Raw genomic sequence first — 20,957 nt, 5'->3', positions numbered from 1 at the left:
GTAGGGAAACCACTCTGTAGGATGGTGTCACGGAGGATTCATGTCATCACATGTGTGTCAGACCCAGGAAGGCAGAGCAGGGAGAGTGAACCCAATGTAATCTACGGAGTCTGATGAGTCACGAGGTACAACATTTGCTCCTCGAGCGCGATAACCGTGTCCCACAGATGCACGATGACAGTAACGGGTCAACAACGGAGCGGGGGTGAGGGAGCATATGGGGACCCTCTCTACTTTCCACTCTTTTTCCCATAAGCCTTAGACTATTCTCCAAACTAGTCTGTTAATTTGACAACAACCGCAACCAACCAGTGGGGTGGGCAGATATTCTCCCACTTTGGGGTGCATAAAAGCATCCCCGAGCCATCTTTCTGTCATTTCTTCTTGCCTGGTGTCAATGGCCACTGTCATTCTGCCCTGCAGCTGGGCAGGACCCCCACTGGCTGGGAAGGAGTCCCTGCGGGCTGTGGGGAGGGCCTGGGGTCCCCAGGAGCTGGGGTGCCCCAGCCAGGCTCTGCGCCCTCTTCCTATGGCCTCCGACGGGGTCAGCCCTGGTTTTACAGAGCGGAGCTGTGATGGAACCTTCACCAGGACATAGGAATGGAGAGAAAACACAGATGCATCTGTGTTGCGCTCCAGTAAGCTGAGTAGGAGGTCACCAAGTTACTAATCCTGGAGGAAGGCAGAATATAGCACAGATTCTAAGCAGCAAATGTCTGTGCCAAACTTTGCATCTCACATTCTTGGTTTAAATATGAATTTAATTAAACAGAGAATTATAGTCTGATGTGTGAAGAATGAAGGAAATGGCCTTGCGTGTTCGCAACCACCTCTGGCAACAACAGCACATTCAACACTAGTGGGACAACTTGACCCAATGGAGGAATTCACGTTTTTCTGTGTATACAGAAAGGAAGGGGGGATGGTGTGGGGATGGGCTGTGGACAGACACTCCTCAGCACCAAGTCCTTGACAACACAACCACGTGCCAACACACAAGCAGACAAATAACGTGACATCGGTAGACATGCTAACGGTGGGCACAAGGATGGAGCGTCTTTCGGGAGGGACAGCTGATTCCATCTCTCCGCACGTCTGGTCACAAGTCCTGCCCCGAAATCACTCCGGGGAGGCCAGTAGGTGGTGGGCTTGGAAGCAGGGTGGCACCGGGGCAGCCAGAAATGGGACGGTCACACCGCTGTGTGTGACGCAGGCTACACGTTCTCTCTTGAGTGTTCTCAGATTTCCGCCCACGAGACTGTGTGCGGCCACCAGGTGGCTGGCAGTTCATAGGGGACGAGAGGTTTTCTTTTCAGCTGGGGTCCCTGGTGCCACCTTCCTGACGGGGATGGAGTTGGGCTGAGTCTTGCTTCTACTGACGCTTGGCTTCTTCTGTTTCTGGCTGTTGTTCTGAAGTGACTTCAGCCCCAGCATTTTACAATACTTGTTACACTGGTGCAACGCTTTGAACTGATCAATGAAGGTCATAGAGCAGTTGCCTTTAAATCCTTTGTACCTGTGAATTTGGGTAGAAGGACACGTACTTTTTAAAAACAAGACATCCCACCAGCTTTAACAGGGGAGACTAATGCACATGGAAAATATACTGATTCCTGCTCTAGGCGAGCACATGTTTGCCGCAACCATCGGCAGGAGAAACCAACCCTGTAGGGTGGAGTAAAGGCAGAGACCTGCTGGCGTGCACAGTACAGACCCAAGGCCTGGGATTGCACAAGTGTTCTAGAAGCTTACGGTCCCACTGAGATAGCATGCTATTGCTCCTTTTCTTTTAGTTGTAGTGACGAGTGCTGGACCATCTTGCCAAAATTTAGGTCTCTTGGTGGTCTAAAAGCCACCCCATCCCACCCAGAGGTTCTGAATAAAAAATTATACATGGGGCTGGAATTATATATGGGGCTGGAAGAAATTAGTTTAGACCTTTCGATTCATAGTTAAAGGAATTTAGGCCCAGAGTTTCTGGCACCAGCCAAGAAAACAAAGCAAGTTGGTACAAAAGCCAAGGTAGGGTGCCGTCCTCAGTCTTCCTTCTAGAGCAAAGCTCTGTCCTATTTCACTCCCTGCCCAGCTCCCCAGCAGGAGAAGAAAATGGGCCTTTGTCACTGGTGGGTTCTAGAAGGGACCATCCTGACCTGCCTGAGTAGTCTCAGGGGTTCCTCCTTTGGGTTGGGACATTTAATACTCAAACTATAAATGACTGTTTTTTCACACCCCAATCACAGAAGGTTAGTGTCCTCCTTGAAGGGACAAATCTCCAGGCCTCCCATCTCCCCACCCACCAAGAAAGCCGTTTGACGGGCCGTTGAGAGGATGAAATGAGAAAATCCACACAGACCACCCAGCTCAACACATGACGTGCTGTACTGATTCAGTTAATGTTGGTCGAGTTATTTGATGATCAGTATGATAACATTTCATCCTGTGGAAGGGATGTGGAAGCCAAGATTGAAGGGTGAGGGAGGTAAATGGGGGAGCAGGTATATGGTATATGGTATATGGAATGATTGACATAATTTGTAAGGCCCTATACAAAGTGAAACCATGGCACCATGTTCAAAAATTAGGAAGACATTTGAGACAGCAGTGGAGCATGCGTTCAATGAAGCCCAGGGTCCTTCCGGACGCAGGTCCCACTGGACCACACAGAGAGCATGTCCCCAAAACCGGGCCCACTGGATGGGAGAGAGCTCTGGCCACACCCGATTAATAGGACAAACAAGAAATCCGCACTCGTCCATTGGCTGGTAGGAACCACAAAGGTGAGCGAACCTGGAATGAATGGGGACCAGGATGGTGCGCGTTTCCCTACGAAATCCGAGTGGGTTTGAAGCTGTTAAGGGAGTAAAGGGTTCCTTTCCTTCATCTCTGCGTCCAGAACATCAAGAAGCAGCTCTATCTTGACAAGTTTGTTACAAATCCAGCCTTCTCCCTGCCTCTCCCTGCTGCGAGGGACTGCCCTGTCCCCCTTGAGACCGCAGTCCATTTGCTTGTGAAAAAATGGCTTGGCTCTTAAAAGCCAAGCTCCCTCATTGAAGGAAAAGTCAGGAGACGGAAGTTGAATCCAGCAGGGCAGAAACAATTCCACTGCCAACCACGTCATCTTTACGCCTCTATCTTCTGGAAGACCCCGCGAGAAAGGCTGAAATGTCAGCCCCCCTGCATCCCTCTGGTGCCTGAGCGCTCCCGGGCAGGACCCAGGCAGGACGCGCGTCCGCCTCTCAGCCTGTGCTTGTCAGACGTGATGGGAAGCCCAACCCTGTCCTGCTGGAGGGAGGCTTCCCTCCTCATACAAACTAGGAAGGTCATGGGCTGGGGCAGCCTCCCTGTCTAAGTGCCTTGTCACACAAGTCAAGGTCACCTGTCTCTGGTGGCCTTGATGCTTTTAAACATTCAGACATCTAGTCTCTGCAGAGAAAAATCACTAATTCACATTTGCGCCTCCCAGAAAATTTGAGAGTCACTCCTTAAGCACTGTCTGGCCGCTGAGTGTGTGATGCCGGGTAACAAGGGAGCCCCTTACATAATGGTCCCCGTGCTCTGGAATGAGAAAGGCTGAGTGTGGGCAAAGCAGCAGGACTTCCGGGCAGCCCAGCTGCCTTCGCGACCAGCCCCTAGAAGCCCAGAGCTGCTCCCGGAAATCTGGCCCCTTCTTTTCCTTTAGATCCCTCTCTCCAGTCCTCACGGAAAACCAGAGGAGCAAGGACTGAGGCTGGTTTTTACTGTAGATGGCCATGAACCTGTGGAGGTCCTAGAGAGAGAAGGCTGCTTTGCTTGGTCTAGGAGCCCCTTTCTCAGCCCCCACGTCAAGTGCATTTCAGTGGAGCCCTCCCTGACCCTATCCTCACTACAGGAAGAAACATCTCTGTCTTCCCTGTATCTTTAGGAGAATCACATCCACTTCTCAGAAGTTAAGGAATGCCTCACATCTCTGCACAGACTGTGATCTCTCCTAGGACACTACCTGATTCCCAACATACCTGTCCAGGGGAGGCTTTTCAGTAAAGGTCAAGGAAAAAAATGGACACCCAGCCCCATCCCCAGAGCTGCCTCACCTCAGTCCAGAGGGTCTCCAGACCACATTTCTTTCTCTCTGGGTCTAATTTTGGACCTTCAACTTGGCATGTCACACAATAATGAACTTCCATCCCTTCCCTAGCTCAGTTGTAGATCTTTTCTGGTATGTAACATCTGCAGAATTAAAAATCTTTCTCCTTTCTCAGTTTAGTTTTGGTCTCAGTAAGGATGCTGGACCTCTGCCATGACTTCCTTGTCTGTCAAACTCACAGCCATGGCCGATGCCTTAGGAAAAAACAGGGCAACATCCTTTGCGTTCTAAGATCAATTAACCCAGAGTGTTTCAAAGGACACAAAACTCTCCTATAGCACCAAGAAATGGGGAATACAGGTTCTCCTGCCTCTGGACCCCCTTGCAAGCCCCACGTGCCACTCGCCACCAGCAGGAGTAGAGGAGACCCTGAATCTCAAGTAGGCTGACATCTCTCCAGCTTGACCCCCACGGCATTCACCTCTGTTCTTGTCAGATGGATGTACCAGGTTGAACTTGGTTCCTCCAAAAGGCGTATCCTTCCTGGAACCTCAGAACATGGGCTTATTCGGAAAGAGTGTTATTACAGATGTAATCAAAATGAACTCACCTTGGAGGAGAGTCGGCCTTTAAGCCAATGTTACTGGTGTCTAAGCAAGAAGGGGAAAAAAGATACAGGCACACCAGAGAAGTACCATGTGACGACAGAGGGCAGAGACTCAAGTGGGAAATATACAAGCCTGGGAAGGCTGACAATTGACGGCCAGCTTGGGAAGCCAGGAGAGAGGCATGGGGCACATTCTCCCTCACAAGCCCCAGAAGGAACCTACTCTACAGACACCTGCCTGAACTTCAGACTTCTGGCTTCCAGAATGCGAGAGAATATATTTCTGTTGTTTTAAGCCACTAGTCTGTGGTCATTTGTTATGGTGTCCCCAGGAATCTAATACGATGGAATAAAGAGGATCTTGTAGAACTTTTTCACACGTTTCCATAGAAAGCTTAGCTCTGTGGAATTTTACTAACTGGGTCTTTTTATCCTTAACCTCAAATTTGTATGATTTTCTAGCCCATCACTTTATGTCTATCAGTCTGTTCTCCCTCATGACCTCTGTAAATAGGACCTACATTCATTCCACCGAACATTACCCAGTGGGGACTTTGCTTAATTTATGTTTCCCCTGGGATGGGAGGGGAGCATACAAATTACCCAGGGGTCTTGTTAAAATGCTGGTTTGGGCTCAGTAGGTCTGGACTGGGGTCTGGGATCTTGCATTTCTAAGGAGCTCTTGGGGGGGCGGGGATGCTGATGCCACTGGTCCAGAAACCCCACCTGGAGGAGCCAGGAGACGAAGTGAAGTGTGATGACGTCAAGTCACCCCTACTGCACCTTGGAGACACTTTTCTATTTAGATTGGAACACAGGCATATGGTTTGTTCGTGAAAGTTGTGTTCTATGACATCCTAGGAACATCCTATTTCCACAAGCCTGCCCCAACTCAGCATGGTACTCGCTACATATTGGCAGTCATGCTAGACCGATTTCTTGCTGAACAACTCTTCCTCTTTTCTCTCATCTTGTTAATCAGACTCATATGAAAATCAGTTGACGGCATGGCTGGCTTCTCTCTGTCTCTCTCTCTCTGTCTCTCTCTCTCTCTCTCTCTCTCTCGGCTCATCACCACTTCCCTGTGCCATGGATCGCCTCCAGACACACCTGAAGAGGGAGAAGTGGGTGGAGACAAGCGGCAGAGACTCCCAGCTCTGGCTCTGTCGAACGAATTAAGGTTTTTGTCTGGCTTACTGAGGGGCCTGTTAAAGAAAACTTTGTGGGGCCAGAAGCAGCAATTGAGAATCCCCATACTTTGGGCAATCCTTTTAGAAGCAAGCCAGAGGCCATTTATAATGAAAGTTTTAGTTTGATATCCTTTCTGAAAAAACTTTTAATTTATAGGGAATGACTACAAGGACCCAGAATTCAGGTTGAGGATAGGGGTGAGCAATTGAAATAAACCTCTGGTTTGGGGGGGACGTGTGTACAACGAAGCCAGGGCTGGATTTATGAGTAAATAGAACAGATCTACATGTACGAAAGGAGGGGCCCAGGCCAGCCCCTCACTCTGGGACCATCTGGTAATTCCTATAGTTCCGCCAACACCCTCTATTTCTTTGTCGGTTCCTTCATGAGGCACCAGCTAGATGGCAGACATGATGGGGGGGGGGTTAAAAAGGATTGATAAGGTGCACCGCCCTTTTCCAGAAGCTGGGCATCTTGCAGGGAAGACAAACACACAATCACATTGTATGTGATAAACAACTACAGGAACCTGGGAGACGGGGCTTTCCCTACTGCAAGGGGGGTCCTGGCAGGAGTCACACAGGAGGGACAGCTGGGGGTTTATCTGGCAGAAGGAACGGCATGGGCAAAGACTCGGAGGACGTTCTGGGCAAGTGCAGGTCTTCTGAGAAGGGATGAGGCCAGAGGACGTTCATGGAAGGCTTCGGGACCCATGCTATGTAATTGTTCCTCAGGTCAGCATTTCCTGAAACATGTTCCAAGGAGCAATAGTCCCACAAGATGCTTTGAAGTAAAAACTCGCCCTGTGTTATGAGCACAGCAATTAACCTTCTGTAATCTCTCTCCCTGCGCCCTTGGGCTTTGAAATCACTCACCGGCTCTTTAAACACCGTACAAAGTCTTGCACAGAAGAGACACCTACACTTATCCAACCCAGGGTTTCCCAAGATTATTTGACAACAGGAATCTTGTTTTCACACAATCCCTTTCCGAAATGCTTCTGTAAGAGTCACCGAGCTCTTTGAGGGAGGGGATGCTGTGAGGTAACCGAATCTGTGTTTTCTACACCAGTTTGTTCTGAGGTTGTACGAGCTGATCTTCCTCCCTTTGGAGAGGGGACCTTTGCGCTCCACCCCACAAGCACCGTGGGAACCCTGGCCAGCACCTCACCCACACTCTGGCCGGAGCCCCCCGGGGGCTGTCCTTGCTGCCGGGCCGGTTGGGCCGTCTCCCACACCACCCCCAGGGTCAGTCAGATCATGGGCACGCAGCTGCTCAAGGTGTTCCCTGTCCCTGAGAAGCTGTCCCGGCTCCTCTGCTTGACTGACAGCCTGCCCTGCCCTCGCCTGCCCACTGTCTGCCCTGCCGCCTCCTCTCGGCTCCTCCCTCAGGCCCCAGGCTCAGCAGCAGCCTGGGAAGCCTCCATGGAAACCAGCACTGGTGCTTTCTTCCCTGACATCCGCCCAGGCTGGGAAAAAAAGCAGAATCATCAAGAGAGGAGGGCAAAGGCGACCCACGAGTCTGGTTCTCTGGTCCTGCTGGCAAGGGCATCCTAGAAACCTTGCACTCTTGCATGGTTCCTGCTCCCTTGCTGCTGGAGGACCCCCCACAAACCAGGAGGGGCTCTGTGCTGGGAGCCCCAGGGAGTGAGAGCAGGAGGGAGGCCCTGGGGAGGTGAAGGAGAACCAAGCGTCCACCATGGTCCCCGTTCTTGTGACCACAAGTCCCGTCCCCACAGACACACCAGAAGCAGGAAGAACTCTCCTTCATATCCGAAACCCACACTCGAGTCAGGACACAGAGGGCCACGGAGGGGATCCTGGAGACCAGACAGCTCTGATGGAGGCAGTCTGAGGGGCACCCACTGTCTTCGGCCCCAGAGCTGTGATTCCCAAAGCTCCCCTCATAACCCCAAATCTTAGCTGCAGAGGGGGAGCCCCTTTAGGGCATAGGCCCAGCAGTTGAGATGACAGGACATCAGCATTCCCACTGAGGTGTCCCCGTCAGAGAGCATCCAGGCACGGGCTGCTGGTGGAGGCCACGTTGCCTGTGTGCTCAGGGTGGGATGGCGCTGACCGTGGCCCCTTCTGTAGGTGACGAGCTCTGAAAGCCTCAGGGAGGGGTTTCAGCTCCTTTGGAACATCACTCCACAGTGAGCCCCCATTTCTTTATGGCACACACACACACACACACACACACACACACAGACCCCACTCCTTTTTCTAGCTACCTTCCAGAAATTTTCGAGTTTTCTATGGACAGACTTGAGTTGGTGGCATCTCTGCGGCACGTTCCCTCTTCCATCCCTGTAACCTGGCACTTTGCTAGGACCTTCCTGAAGGCTCTGAGAGCTTTTCTCTCCACAGTCTGATCTTCATCCAGACTCCTGTGAACCTTGACCCTTGTGGCCCTCAGTTCCTCCTCACCTGCCATTTCCCCGCTCCTGTCTTCCTGGCTGTCCCGCAGGGGACATCTCAAACCCACCCAGCTCTTCAGATGTTCTGTCTGCTCAGACTTGCCTCTGAAGCTGGGTGGCAAACGACAAGGAGCCTGGCTGTGGGTCCCTCAGTCCTGGGGATGGCCGGGCTGGGGGGTAGTGCCAACGAAGGGGGAGAACACCACAGGTCCGACTTCAGTCACTTCAACAAGCTATCCTTTGCAAGACTTTTGGGCAAAGACCAGGAGACCGCCATGCTATCCCCACTCTGTGGAACGGTATGTCCTTGCTGACTCTTGGATCCAGGAGACCCTGAACGTACACCAACAGCATTGTTCATAGTGCCAGCCTTGCCAAAATTGTGAAAAAGGTAAATGTCCTGTTCGTGGGCCTCCAGGCCTCCCTGATGGCCAAGATTGGCCAAACAAACCAGCCACTGGCCAACGCGCTCTACTGGCCAAAGGCTTGACCAGATTAAAACAGGGTGCAGACAGCCCTCCAGGGTAGATGACAATGGGGGCCATGGGGGAAAGTGGATCGTTACGGGGTAAGGTGTCTCTCTCAGGACCTGAGAGATGGTCCTCCAAAGCCTGCGTTGGCAACTCAGCTGGACTGTGTGGGTTCTGTGGGGACACGGCCCTGCTGTGAGAAGTGCTTACGGGATGTCAGGAAATTCTGTCCCCGGGTCCCTTTGTTTCCTCCCCTCCTGCAGATTCATGCATTAGTGGTCTGCCTGGAGTCACCACACACGTGTACACACACACACTCATACACACACCTCATGCACAAGCCTATCATAGGGCTGTGTCTCTCGAATACAAATCCTATTTCTTTGCACCCTCGAGCTTGTGCTGTCCTTTCTCTCCATGGTTCTCTCCAGGGTCTCAGACTGGTGGCTGCAGGTGGGCACACAAGGCTCCACGGTGGGCTGCTCTTGGCAGTGAGGGCAGAGCCTTTTTCCTGGAGCTCAGCTGGACTAACTGTGGGAGTCTGTCTTAGTCCTTCGTCTTCTTCAGGGCTGGTAGGACGTGAGCTGGACATACCGACACCAGCAGGATCCGCTTTCTCAGGACCATTGTCCTTATCAGGCGCCTGCCTTGACATGGGGCTCCCCATCACCTCTTGTCTGCTCTCCCGCGGGGAGCAAGCCATTTGTCATTCTGTCCGGGGTGCATTGAATTTGGTTTCTGTGGAAGGGACACTAGACATTGCCATGCGTCTCATGGCTTCTTTCTTTCGAGTGTAGAAATCTGAGATACTGGATGCTGGTCAGCCTGAGGACTGTCCTTTGGGGCCCTTCCTATCAGACCTAAGTGGACCAGTGCTTACTGACTGGAAAGAAATCTGCTCAGCGCACTCTTCTTTGTTTTTCTTTAATCCCGCGACATAAACTCAGCTCTTTTTTTTTTTTTTGGAGACTATAAAGGGAAAACATATTGGCTCTGGTGCCCTCTGGTGGCGAATCGCCATCATGTCATCGCCCCAGAAATGCCCCCGCTCGGCGGGGGAGGGGTGCGTGTTTGCAGGACCTACTGGGACACCTCTGGGTCTGCTCCCCTGCCCATGGTTTACGCAGGTTTTGATTTGGTGAAGTTAAATGTCTCGATCTCTAGTTACAGAATTAGGCGTTTTCCCTTTTCCCCTTCCAAGAACTCTCCACCGCCAAGCAGTTTCAAATGGGGAAAATACTCAACTGTCCAGTCAGGATCTTGGGTCTGCAGAGAACATGGGTTATTAGATGTGGTGACAGTGCTGTTGGCCACGCTTCGTGCTCTGAAGTTTTCGCGCTCACCACTGCTGGAAGACATGGGTACTGAGGTACAGGTGATGGGTTTCCAGAAGCTTCCTCTGGCTGGCTCCCAGGAGAGACAGGACATACTTCTGCCTTAACGATCATTTTAGCAGGTAATGCGACCTCAAACAAATAAGTCATGACTGTTGCTATTCTATTTTATGAGATAGCAAATGACCGCCTTCAAAATTGTCGCATTCCCCCTGCCTTTACTCAACAAGAGGACAAGACAGGTTGCACTTCCTGGGAGGTCAGCACCCACATACAGAGGCAGATTGAGACAGAAGGGACTATTTTCTTTAAATGACACAATGGCTTCTGTTCGTGCCAAAGACCCTAACTACTGCTGGCCAGAAAAGGGTGGGCCCTAAACTTGGGAGACCTCTTTCTTGCTCTTTTAAAAAAAACCACAAGTGTATCGTTTATTATGTAAAAATGTTTTTTCCTAAGTTTTTTTTTTTTTTTTTTCCAGTAATCTCTAGACCCAACCTGGGGCCCAAACTCACGACCCCAAGATCAAAAGTCACATGCTCTTTGGACTGGACAGCCAGATGTCCCTGTTTATTATTATGATTGTATTATTAGTAAAGTAAGTTAGACTCGCCTCCCCATGCTTCTCCCACCCATGCTTTGTATCTTTCTAATGTACTTAAAAGACTGTGTATAATGTTGCCTACAGGAACACTGCTTCTTGGGATGGCGCCCATTCCCCAGGTGCCTCCTTTTCCATCAGGGATGAACTCAGCCCCCCAGTGTGTTTACTAAGGATCAAGAGAAAGTGCATAATGGACACGCAGCCGTCAGTCCTCTCTCCTGCTCTCTGGAGGCCGTCTGGCATCTGCAATGCCCCCCAGCTTCTTCCTGGGCTTGCGATCCTTCCCCCTGGAGTCTCCTTAGCCTGTCTTGGAGCTGCCTTTGAATGAGAATCTTACGGGTTCTGCCCTTTGCGCTCCATGCTGCAGCTCTGGCTTTCCCTGGAGAGTCTCTTCAGTCAAATCTCAGCTCCGATATTGAGGATCTGACCCTTTTCCTCGGGGTGCCTGCCAGCAGCCTGCCTTTCCCTGCACCTCCTGCTCCTCAGTTGGGAAGTAAGAAGGCTGGTCCCAATTGTTGGTTCTCAGTCCAGAGCAGAGGGGTTCCCAGGGGCCTCCGAGGAGATCTCCAATCGAGGGTCCCCCTTTTATCAGTTTTTTTTTTTTTAAGATTTTATTTGTTTATTTGACAGAGAGAGATCACAAGTAGAGAGGCAGGCAGAGAGAGGGAGAGAGAGAAAGGGAAGCAGGCCCCCCGCTGAGCAGAGCCCGATGTGGGACTCGATCCCAGGACCCTGAGATCATGACCTGAGCCGAAGGCAGCGGCTTAACCCACTGAGCCACCCAGGCGCCCCTTTTTATCAGTTTTTTAAACTGGGCTTCTAAGAAACATTTCTTTGGGGTAAAAAAGCTTGGGACTTAGGGAAAGTTTAAGGAAAAGTTTATAAAAAACAATGGACAAGATGATCTCATATCCTTTCCAAAGCTCTCAGATGCTTCAGAACTCCCTTCTCTCCTGTCTCCTCCCTGACCACTCCTGGGGAGTAAAGGCCATAAGTAACATTTTAGAGACAACATTTTGCCCTGGGCTCCAACCATCAGCTCTTCTAATGGGTCTTGGGCACTTGTCCCAAACCAGATAAGTCACATTAAAGCTGAGAACAAGACCAAGGGATTAGATTTCTTTTTAAATGAGGACGAAAATGTACGAGTTCCCGGAAACTGTTAAGATGCTTTTAAAAGATGTCTTAAATAATCATGCTCTTAAGCTTGTTTTAGTTTTTGAAACTTGGGCAGCTTTCTGCTTTCTTTTGGTGGAAAGTTGTTCTAAAGAATGGTATGAAATTTGCCTACCCTGGCATCAGGCTGAGGCCAGAGGGAGAGAGGAGACCGATATTGATCACACTGTACTGAGCTTCTGGGCCTGGATGCGGATTAATGGGAGGGGGGGCTCCTCGTGACAACCCTCTGTGTCCCCATTCTGTAGATCAGTGGCCTCTAGAACTTAAAGTCACAGGACCAGGGACGCCTGGGTGGCTCAGTCGGTTAGGCTCCCAACTCTTGGTTTCTGCTGGGGTCATGATCTCGGGTTATGGGATCAAGCCCCACGATGGGGTCTATGCTCAATGTGAAGTTGGCTTGCCCATTTCCCTCCTCTGCCACCCCTCCCCCACCCCGCTTACACGCTTGCTCTCACCGTCTCTTTCTCAAGTAAATAAATAAATAAATAAAATCTTGAAAATTTTTTTTTAAAAATCACCTGACCACATAGCCAGTAAGGTAAGAACCAGCATTCAAACCAGGTGTGTGTGCTGGACTGAATTTGCCGTGTCCCCCAGAGAACACGGAATCTGCTTTACTTGGGCAATGCTTCTGAGGTCCAGAGAAATCCCTTCATAAAGAGCAGCACCATATGTTTTCTTCTCGAAGTGGGGGAAATTGTCCGGGACAAAGGTCTAACTCGATGGGTGTGAGGACGGCAGGCATGAGATAGCACTGTCCCATGCACACGCAGGATGCCTGGACGCCCACACCATGGGCCAGACAGACTCCCATAACGCAAGAAGAAGCGAGATTGCCACTGGGAGAGTCACAAGTAAATGGCACGAGCACGATTTGAACCAGACTCTCTCTAAAACCCTCCTTCTCCCGACTATACTGTACCCCTCCTTCCACGCTCTCCTCATATGCACAAGGCTACAACCAAGTTTCTAGACTTGCCTGAGGTTCAGGGCTCTAGTCGGCCCTGGGAGCATGGAGAGAATCCCCACACAAAACTGTCTTCTCCTGAGCCGCTCTTGGGAAGGAAAATACCCAAACTGTATCTTAGTTCTAAACCCATGTCAGAAGCTCTGTGTCATCAGTGAGAACTTAGTGAGTCAGAGTCAATGATCTGGAGGTTAAAAAAGTCTCTCTTCCACTTTTATCCCGCCATCCCTCCACTGTTCTCTGCCCTTCACTAAGGTTGAAGATGGGTTTACTCTTAGAAGCTCCACTGATGTCGATGGGCGGAAATAACCAGAAAGTTCTTCGGTTAAGTCCTTAGCAGCCGTAAGAGAGTAAGGTCTATTCGGGCCATTCTGTTTTCTCTGCTTCTGATGCTTTGACATCTGGGGTCTTGTTCACCGTGGAGAGACTGCCCTTCCCAGGGCTAGCCAGTTCCTAGAGATAGTAGATAACTGGCCTTCGAGAACAACTCAAGCCCTGTTCCCACCACCTCTCTCGTGGGGTCTCACAGCTTTCTTCATGGCACCAGGGCCGGACAAGGACAGCCCCCCATCCCAGAGCCCGCTGACATTTTTCACCGGCCAATCCCAAGCTTGCTTTCCCTGCCTCACCCATTCCTTCCCTTGGAAACCAAATCAAAGTCGTTGCTCATGCTTTCCCCGCACTCCCTCTTCCTCCCAACTGAGCCTGGTGCTTTCCTGTGTGGACCCCATGGCCCAGCCCTCTTGGGGACCGTGAACAACAAACCCTTCTTGGTGGCTGTTGTCTCCTTTCCAGAAAAGGACTGGCCTCCCCATACCTGAACAGTAATAACGCAAAAGCCATCCATCTCTTCTAAAAGTCATCTGTCCCTCTATTTCGTCCTTGTAACAGACTGTCTTGGGACATGGGTCCAACTCAGAACTTCATGTTCACCAAAAACCACAAATCATCTGCTTTCTCAATGGTGGTCCAGCAAAGCAGACAGAAGGCACAGGCGTACAAGAGATAAGCCAGTAAGATGTTACAGTGCTGTCTGGGCGTAGTCCACAGGGAACCAAGCAGTACCCTACACTAAACTGGGAAACAAAGCCACGCAAACACCAGAGTAACTCATCACAGCTCTTCCCTTGCCATTTGCTCCTGAAACCGCCTCCAGGGAAGTGTGGGAGCCTCGGGAAGGACTTTTTGGGATGGGGGTGGGGAACACATTAAAAATACGCAAATTGAATTCACTGCGCTCAAATGCAAAGAAAAAATTTAAGAATTTTCTAATAGTGAAGCTATCAAAGGCAGAAAGATGGAATGTTCATGATTAAAAGAAATTCCAGTCATGTTGGCATTGACCACCACCTCCCCCCCCCCCCCCCACCCCGCTCTCCTGGAAGCAATTCATCCTGCCTTGTTTTCCTAGAGTTCTTTGTTTGTTTGTTTGTTTGTTTCAAAGTTAGAAAACAAATGTGTTTCCCTGGGAGAACAAAGCCCATAAATATTTTATGTAGGTGAGAGAAGGGAATTGAATTCATTCCAGGAACATTTGTCATCCGCAGTTAGGACAAGAAATTGACTTGGCCCCGTCAGTTCCACCGTGTGTGCCTGGCAGGGGTTTGCAAGCTCAGAATCGAATGAGATGTGCTGGGGTTTTCTACTCACCCTTTAGCCAGTGTTGCTATGCCAACGTCCGTTAACTTCATTCCTACACCTACAGGAAGAGAGAGCAGAAATGGGATTTGTGTTACCTGGGGCTCCTGGGAAAGGACAGGCCATGGATTCCTGGGGAAGGGGTAGTGACAGCCCCACCTGCCTTCCTTTCCTACATAAACACACGTTCCTCCTTGTTTCATCAGTAGAGGCCTCTTTCTGTCGACACAGATGGCCTTTTGGACATACATCCAGCTTGGCAGGATGATAATGGAGGACGGCAGCCCTAGGACAGCAGCTTAGGGGAGTTGTGTCTCACGGGATCCAACGGTGGGGCCTGCCACCCCCCGCCACCCGCTGCCCTTTGTAGCTTGGGCAGCGATGTCCCCTGTGTGCCTGACCCATCCCTGCTGCCCGAGGAGGGAGGCCAGCAGCCCTGTGCGCGGCTCTGAAGCTTGCTGCTTCCCCGCAAGCTCTCTCCCTAGAAGAGCTCCGATGGGGGACTGGTCTGCACCACCGGGTCACCGCAGTGGCAGGTGGCATGCGTGTGTGCAGTGGGTGGGGGCTGAGGTCAGCCATGAGACAGTTCAAGATGGCACAGGTTCTGTTCCAAGCCAAACTCCAGACATGCCATTTCGATCTCCATAAAGACGGTTTCCCACTCGAGGAGGAAAGATTCTCAGGGTTGGCTCTAGGCCCAGGGACGCACTCCCTTGTCACCACTGGCCTGGAGATGCTGACCGCTGTGACCCATGGTCTGACCCTTTGACTCATCCTAACCTCTACCCATTAAACCATGTGGGGGCGGTTACCAACACCACAGCCATCCACACGGCTGCCCGAGCGTCCCACTCTGGTTCAGCAGGAAGCCACAATATCCCCGATGGGACATAAGAACACAGAAGGCTTTTCACCTCTGCCTCTCCAGCAGGAGGAGTCGAGAGAGTGGCTGAGGAACCAGGGACATAAAGAAAACAGAAAATCCTTCTGTCTTGCAGGGAGGGGAAGGGCAAGAGTCACTGTCACCTGGGGCCACAGAGAAGAGCCAGGCTCTCACCCTGTCCCCATCTCACCCCGCATCCCTGACCTCTCCCAGATCTGGAGGAAGACAAGTCTTTCCAATGCCCAGACTGTGGATGGCCTCGGGCCTCTCCAGACTCTCCTTACCAGGCCCAGGGACAGCTCGGCTCCTGTCTCTCTAGGGTGGTGGCCATGGGCACGGGTTCCCGCTCAGTGGGCCTCCGCCTCAAGCGCACTCCTGCAATCTCGTGACAGACCCTCCGTGGCAGAGCATGGGGTCAACGGTGCTCCCCCACCAGTCTGTCTGGCTTGCCTCCTCCTCTCTTGCCCCTACCTCTTGTCCCCCACAGGCTTGTGATCACTGTATTTCCCATGGCCTGCAGGTGACCTGCTCACTGAGGGGCCTGGCAGCACAGAAACCGGTCTGGGGTGTGGACCAAGGAATCAGCGTCCTCTCTCTCCCAAGTCACCCCCGAAGGCAGACGTGATGGCAGCCAAGCTCCATGAGTCTCCACTCTGGGAGCACTGCTTTCGGAGGCCCAGGAGAGGAGCGCTGATGGGCTAATGCTCTGAGTCAGCAGCCTCCGCCCGGAGCACGGCAAAAACACAGGCCATGCGGCTCTTCAGGCTGGCTGGTCCGACAGAAACCGCTTTGCCGCGTGCACCCGTGAGCTAAATGAGACTCGGCACTTTGGAGGGCCAGTGAGCGTTTTAAAGGCCGCTTTTGCAGTGGGCGACTGATTCACCTCATTCTCCCAAAGCTAACAACTAGAACGTATGCCAAAGTGCTTCACGTAGCCTTTATTATAGGGGCTGCGCTTTAAAAAAAAAAAAGGAAAAAGAAAAAAGGGCACCAAATTGTAAAAGCCCACTTCAGACATCTTGTTTTTGTGGAGCGCTGCATTTAAAAATCACAGCTCTGAGCTGCATTTTAGTCCAATTTCAAAAAGTCATTTGGCAAAAGGTCCTTGAACTTGTGGATCCCTTTTCCCACCTCTCGCAATCACCAGCTATCACTTACAGTGGAGAAAAATAGAATATAATTTTGAAAAGGAAACGTCTCAGTTCAGTGATTCGCCAGCAATCCAATCCAAATCTCCAAAGGGTAATAATTTGAATTCTAGTGTGCAGCCATGGGGGTAGCGGGGGATAGCGGGTCGTTTCTGGTGGAAGGAAGGAAGTAGGCAGCATCAGGAATTTGTTCTCCAGAACTTGGGTTTTTGGGTCTTTGGGGTGACTGCTTCATAGGAACCCTCGTGGTCTCAGTGACGGGCAGATCTCAGGGCCCAACCACACGCGGGGCTTTCACCCCCAAGCTTGCCGAACCCCCCTCAATCCTGTCAACAAGCTACGGCAATGAGGGAAGGGATCGCTTTTAAGAGTCTGAGAAGGGGGGCGCCTGGGTGGCTCAGTGGGTTAAAGTCTCTGCCTTCAGCTCGGGTCATGATCTCAGGGTCCTGGGATCCAGCCCTGCATCGGGCTCTCTGCTTGGCAGGGAGCCTGCTTTCCCCTCTCTCTCTGCCTGCATCTCTGCCTACTTGTGATCTCTCTCTCTCTCTCTGTCAAATAAAGAAAAAAAAATCTTAAAAAAAAAAAAGAGTCTGAGAAGGTCATAGTTGTGTTTGGGCTTGTTTTTTTTTTTTTTTCATCCTAGTTCCGGCATCTGTCAAATTAGAAAATGTACAGGTTCTCTAGAGAGTGGATGTGCTATCTCCTCCACAACGATGATGACAGTAACGAGATTTTCCCCAGCAGCAGAGAGTAAAAACACCCCGGTAGACACCGTGCCAGCGCAGTGGACCGCACACGCCGTTCACCGAGAGATGTAACATTCCACAAAGCTTGTTCGCAGGTGCCTAGAAGCAAAACGAACCCTGCGCGGAGCTCCGGGGTGCTACTTTTCAGCAGAAGAACTATACTTATTGCGAAATTAACTCTGAAGGGGAAAAGATGGAGGTGGGAATCCAGACCTACACAGCCGGAGTCTAACTAGAATAGAGAGCTGTGTATTAAGATCGTGTGCGCACGTGTGTGTACGTGTGCGTACAGGTGTGTACGTGTGGCAGCGGAGTCTCCAAGGCAGCTGAGCGGGTATGCCGCCTCCAATATGCAGATTGGCCCCACCCGCAAGGCTCTGACCTTGCAGTTCCCAGCTGGCCCTCAAGAAGGCCCTCAATGGACGCTCTAATCTCAGGAAACACTTGGAAATCTCTCACAAATTGGTAAATTTGCAGTTTAGTGGAAAGAGCTTGGGTTTTGGAGTCCGAAGCCACAGGGTAGGGTCTCGGACTCCTCTGCTTATTAGCTGGGTGACAGCAAGCAATTAAAGCATTGTCTCTAGGTCTCTGTTTTCTCATCCGTAAAATGGGATCCTAATGTCTTCCTCTCAGACTTCTGTCTTCCGTTTGTCTTACGTCTTATGTCTTCCTTTTGTCTTATGAAGCTCAGACAGAAATCATAGGAAAAAACGAGTACATACGCAAGGGGGGATCTCCCTGAACCTTTTTGCAATGTCTTATGTCTGTGTTTATTTCAAAATAAAATGTTTTTAAAAATTGGGAACACTCACTCTGTGGCAGTGCTGTGCTACGTGACTTCCCAGCCTGTTTGAGCCCCCCAACACCCCCCACCCCCTCACCCCTCGGGTAAAGGACTGAGGCACAGAGAGGGAGGTAACTTGCCCAAGGCTCACAGCTAGGAAGCCATGGGAACAGAACCCGGAGGCCGTCTTGCTCTTTACCACCAGCTGTAACAAGAGCCGGAGATCCTCATCTGCGACAAGGTCTGACGTAGAGCGGGCATACGATTATAGCTCAGATCTTTCTTCACAGTATTATTATTTGGAAAGGAAGAGGAAAAGGAAAACCTTTGTGGTAGAAACTGTTGGTGCCCCACCCGCTGTCCTCACCCTAACCACTTCCGTGCGCTCTGGCTCCCCCTTCCTCCCCATGCCACCAGCATCTCTTTGCCTGAGCTCACGGGAGCCTGCTTTTGCTCAGCTTGGCTTGTCCGCGGGCAGGTGGCAAGTTCAGGGGCCTTAACACCCGCACCAGGAGTAGCTGCCCACTGGTAGCTAAAGACAACTGGTGTATGAATACCGCTGCTCCCTCCCTCCTTGTGTGAAGATAATTCTGAGCTTCGTGCTCTGCACAGGCTCCCAGAGTCTCCCCCGCAGGCAGGAGCTTTAGTGACCTGCAGGGGGAACTGGCTGTGTTCTAAGGTCCCCTATTGGCTGCCTTCCCACAGCCTGTCATACTCCTCTCTCCTACCAAGGTCGCCTGGGATCCCCTCCCCAATATTTGTACCTGAACTTGAGTGTGCAGGAGAGGACTCACTTTGCCCAAATAAAGGCTCAATCCCCACCCAGCTCCTGAGAGGTAACCTCTGAGCCCTGGAATGACCTGCCTGGTAAGACCATCTTTGTCTACGTGGGGCGGTGGGTGTGACCTCTGGAGAGGCTAGAGACCAAAGTCCATCTTGGGACGAGTTATGCCTATGGCACGGATCCCCAGTAAAAACTCTGAACACCGAGGTTTGGGCAAACTTCCCCGGAAGGCTGTTAGCATGCACGCGGCTACACACATCACTGCTGGGAGACGTTGGCGCCGTCTGCGCGGCTCCACTGTGACAGGACACTGGAAGCTCCCCTGGGCCTCCCCCTGTCTCTGCCCCAGGAGCCTCTTCCTTTTGCTAACTTGAGTCTGTATCCTTTCACTGTAAGAAATCATAACCAAGAGTGTAAAGGATTTTCTGAGTTCTGTAAGTCCTTCCAGCAAATTATTGAAACAGAAGGAGGTCTTAGGGAACCTCAAACTGCAACTTGTCTCAGGGCGGTCTCTCTGGGTACCCTAATTATCATAGCCCCAGTTCATAGGAAAAATGCACTCCCATCGATTTGCATATAAATTGAAAATGTGCAAACTAGCCAGCGGGGCTTAAAAATCTAAAGCAACTGCCCTATTAAGAAAGAATGATTACGTCTTAATTTATCTTTTGGTACAGTCAGATTTTCCTCTATATTTCTGAATTGCCCCTGTAGAGGAGAGAACAATCAAGCCAGTCTTTGGTCACCTGTGGTAATAGGTGTTATTGGCGCGAATTATTGTAATGCACTCTATTACTCCATTTGGTTGCTCATTTCAGGCTTGTTTCTGATGAGACATTAGTAACACCTCCTGCTGGTAAAGATGCTTAAAGGCATCTGGCAGACCCCTCCCTCTCCTCCCCTCCACACCCCAGGAAACATTCCAGGCCCTGCGGCACCCCTGCAAGCCAGGTCAGGCTGCTTTCCTCACCCTGCATGTCCGTGACCAAGAGGCAGCCACTTGTCTTCTGGTATACCCAGTGCTGGAAGGTACAGCACTTCTGACCAGCCTCCGAGTCTCTCCTCAAGAAGTTGATCTCCTTCCCGTCCCTGATCGAATACTTCACGAACTCGCCGATCAGCTCCTCCTCCACGGTTGCGTACGGGATGTTGTTGTCCGGGCGATGGATGAGGAAGATAGGAATTATCCTGGAAGGCAAGACAGCACGGTCACACATCACATTCTCACCTGGAAACAGAGACTGAGGGCATTCTGTCTTCACTTGGGGGAAGCAGGTGCAGAACAAATTCCCAGACTCCACTAGATGTAGGCAGACCCCCGACCACAATGACTGCTCAACAGGTGGGAAGATATATTTCCGTCTTTCATTTGTGCCTCGAGTTGGTCCTCACGAGCATAAGCCCTTCTCAAGTCCCTGCACCAATCTTTATATGCATAATTTTGTGTTGTTTTCTTTAGAAAGCCCCCAAACTGTGGTGTCAAGTCACACAAGACTTGGGCGTGCCCCACCCGAGGGCGCCGTGGTCTTGTGCGTTGCACACAGCTCACACAACTGACCCTCTTCCTCCTTGAGAACTGATGGGGGCAGACACTGGGAAGGGGGCCGGAGAAGAGAGAGAACGTGTGAGTGCCTGTGACACGAAGCCGTCACTCACTGCAGACTGCGGTCTTAGGGGATTTAACAGAAAAGCAATTGTGTATTTTCTTTGCATTATGTTAATTTTCCTTGAAGTTGCTGAGAGATGTCTGAACTAAATAAGTACGCTAAGCATTTCCTGGCCAAGAGCAGAAAGCACTGGACTTTCTATATGATAAGCCCAATATACCACCTCAGGGAGAGTATGTTTGCCCCTTTGTGAGCTGACAGGGTCGATGAAGGCAACGATTCCTTCCTTCCTTCCTCTCCAAGTTTCTACGGATACACAAATGACTGTTGTATCTGAAGTCTCCAATGTGCCCTGGCATACCTCTTTCTCTTTTCACTTAACCCCCCACATACGATCTCAACCAGAGGAGCAGGCTAGTATCCACAAGTTCCAGACCCCCAAACATCTGCTTGGGTCAGTCCATATTCGGCCAATGAGTGGATGAAAATAATCAGTGGGATTCCTCTCTGCAGGGTTCCAGGAAAGGGGTGGTACG

The 20,957-nt window shown here is 51.0% G+C and overlaps 1 protein-coding gene across 6 annotated transcripts in view; it reads right to left on the bottom strand.

Annotated features, from left to right (window-relative positions):
* Positions 1-743: 743 nt before the first annotated feature.
* Positions 744-20,957, bottom strand: part of ALPK2 (alpha kinase 2) — a 115,241-nt gene continuing 95,027 nt past the window's right edge. For all 6 annotated transcript variants that reach the window (XM_047696305.1, XM_047696308.1, XM_047696307.1 and 3 more), the window contains 3 exons: positions 19,785-20,002; positions 14,482-14,530; positions 744-1,516 (listed from right to left, as the gene is read on the bottom strand). In XM_047696305.1, coding sequence (XP_047552261.1) covers positions 1,288-1,516; positions 14,482-14,530; positions 19,785-20,002 — 496 coding nt within the window. In that variant the 3' untranslated portion in view covers positions 744-1,287. The remainder of the gene's footprint in view (positions 1,517-14,481; positions 14,531-19,784; positions 20,003-20,957) is intronic.

The sequence above is a fragment of the Lutra lutra genome, chromosome 12 (assembly GCF_902655055.1).
Source record: "Lutra lutra chromosome 12, mLutLut1.2, whole genome shotgun sequence".
In the NCBI taxonomy this organism is placed as follows: Eukaryota; Metazoa; Chordata; class Mammalia; order Carnivora; family Mustelidae; genus Lutra; species Lutra lutra.
Note: the sequence above shows the minus strand (reverse complement) of the source record. Positions and strands in the feature narration are given on the sequence as shown.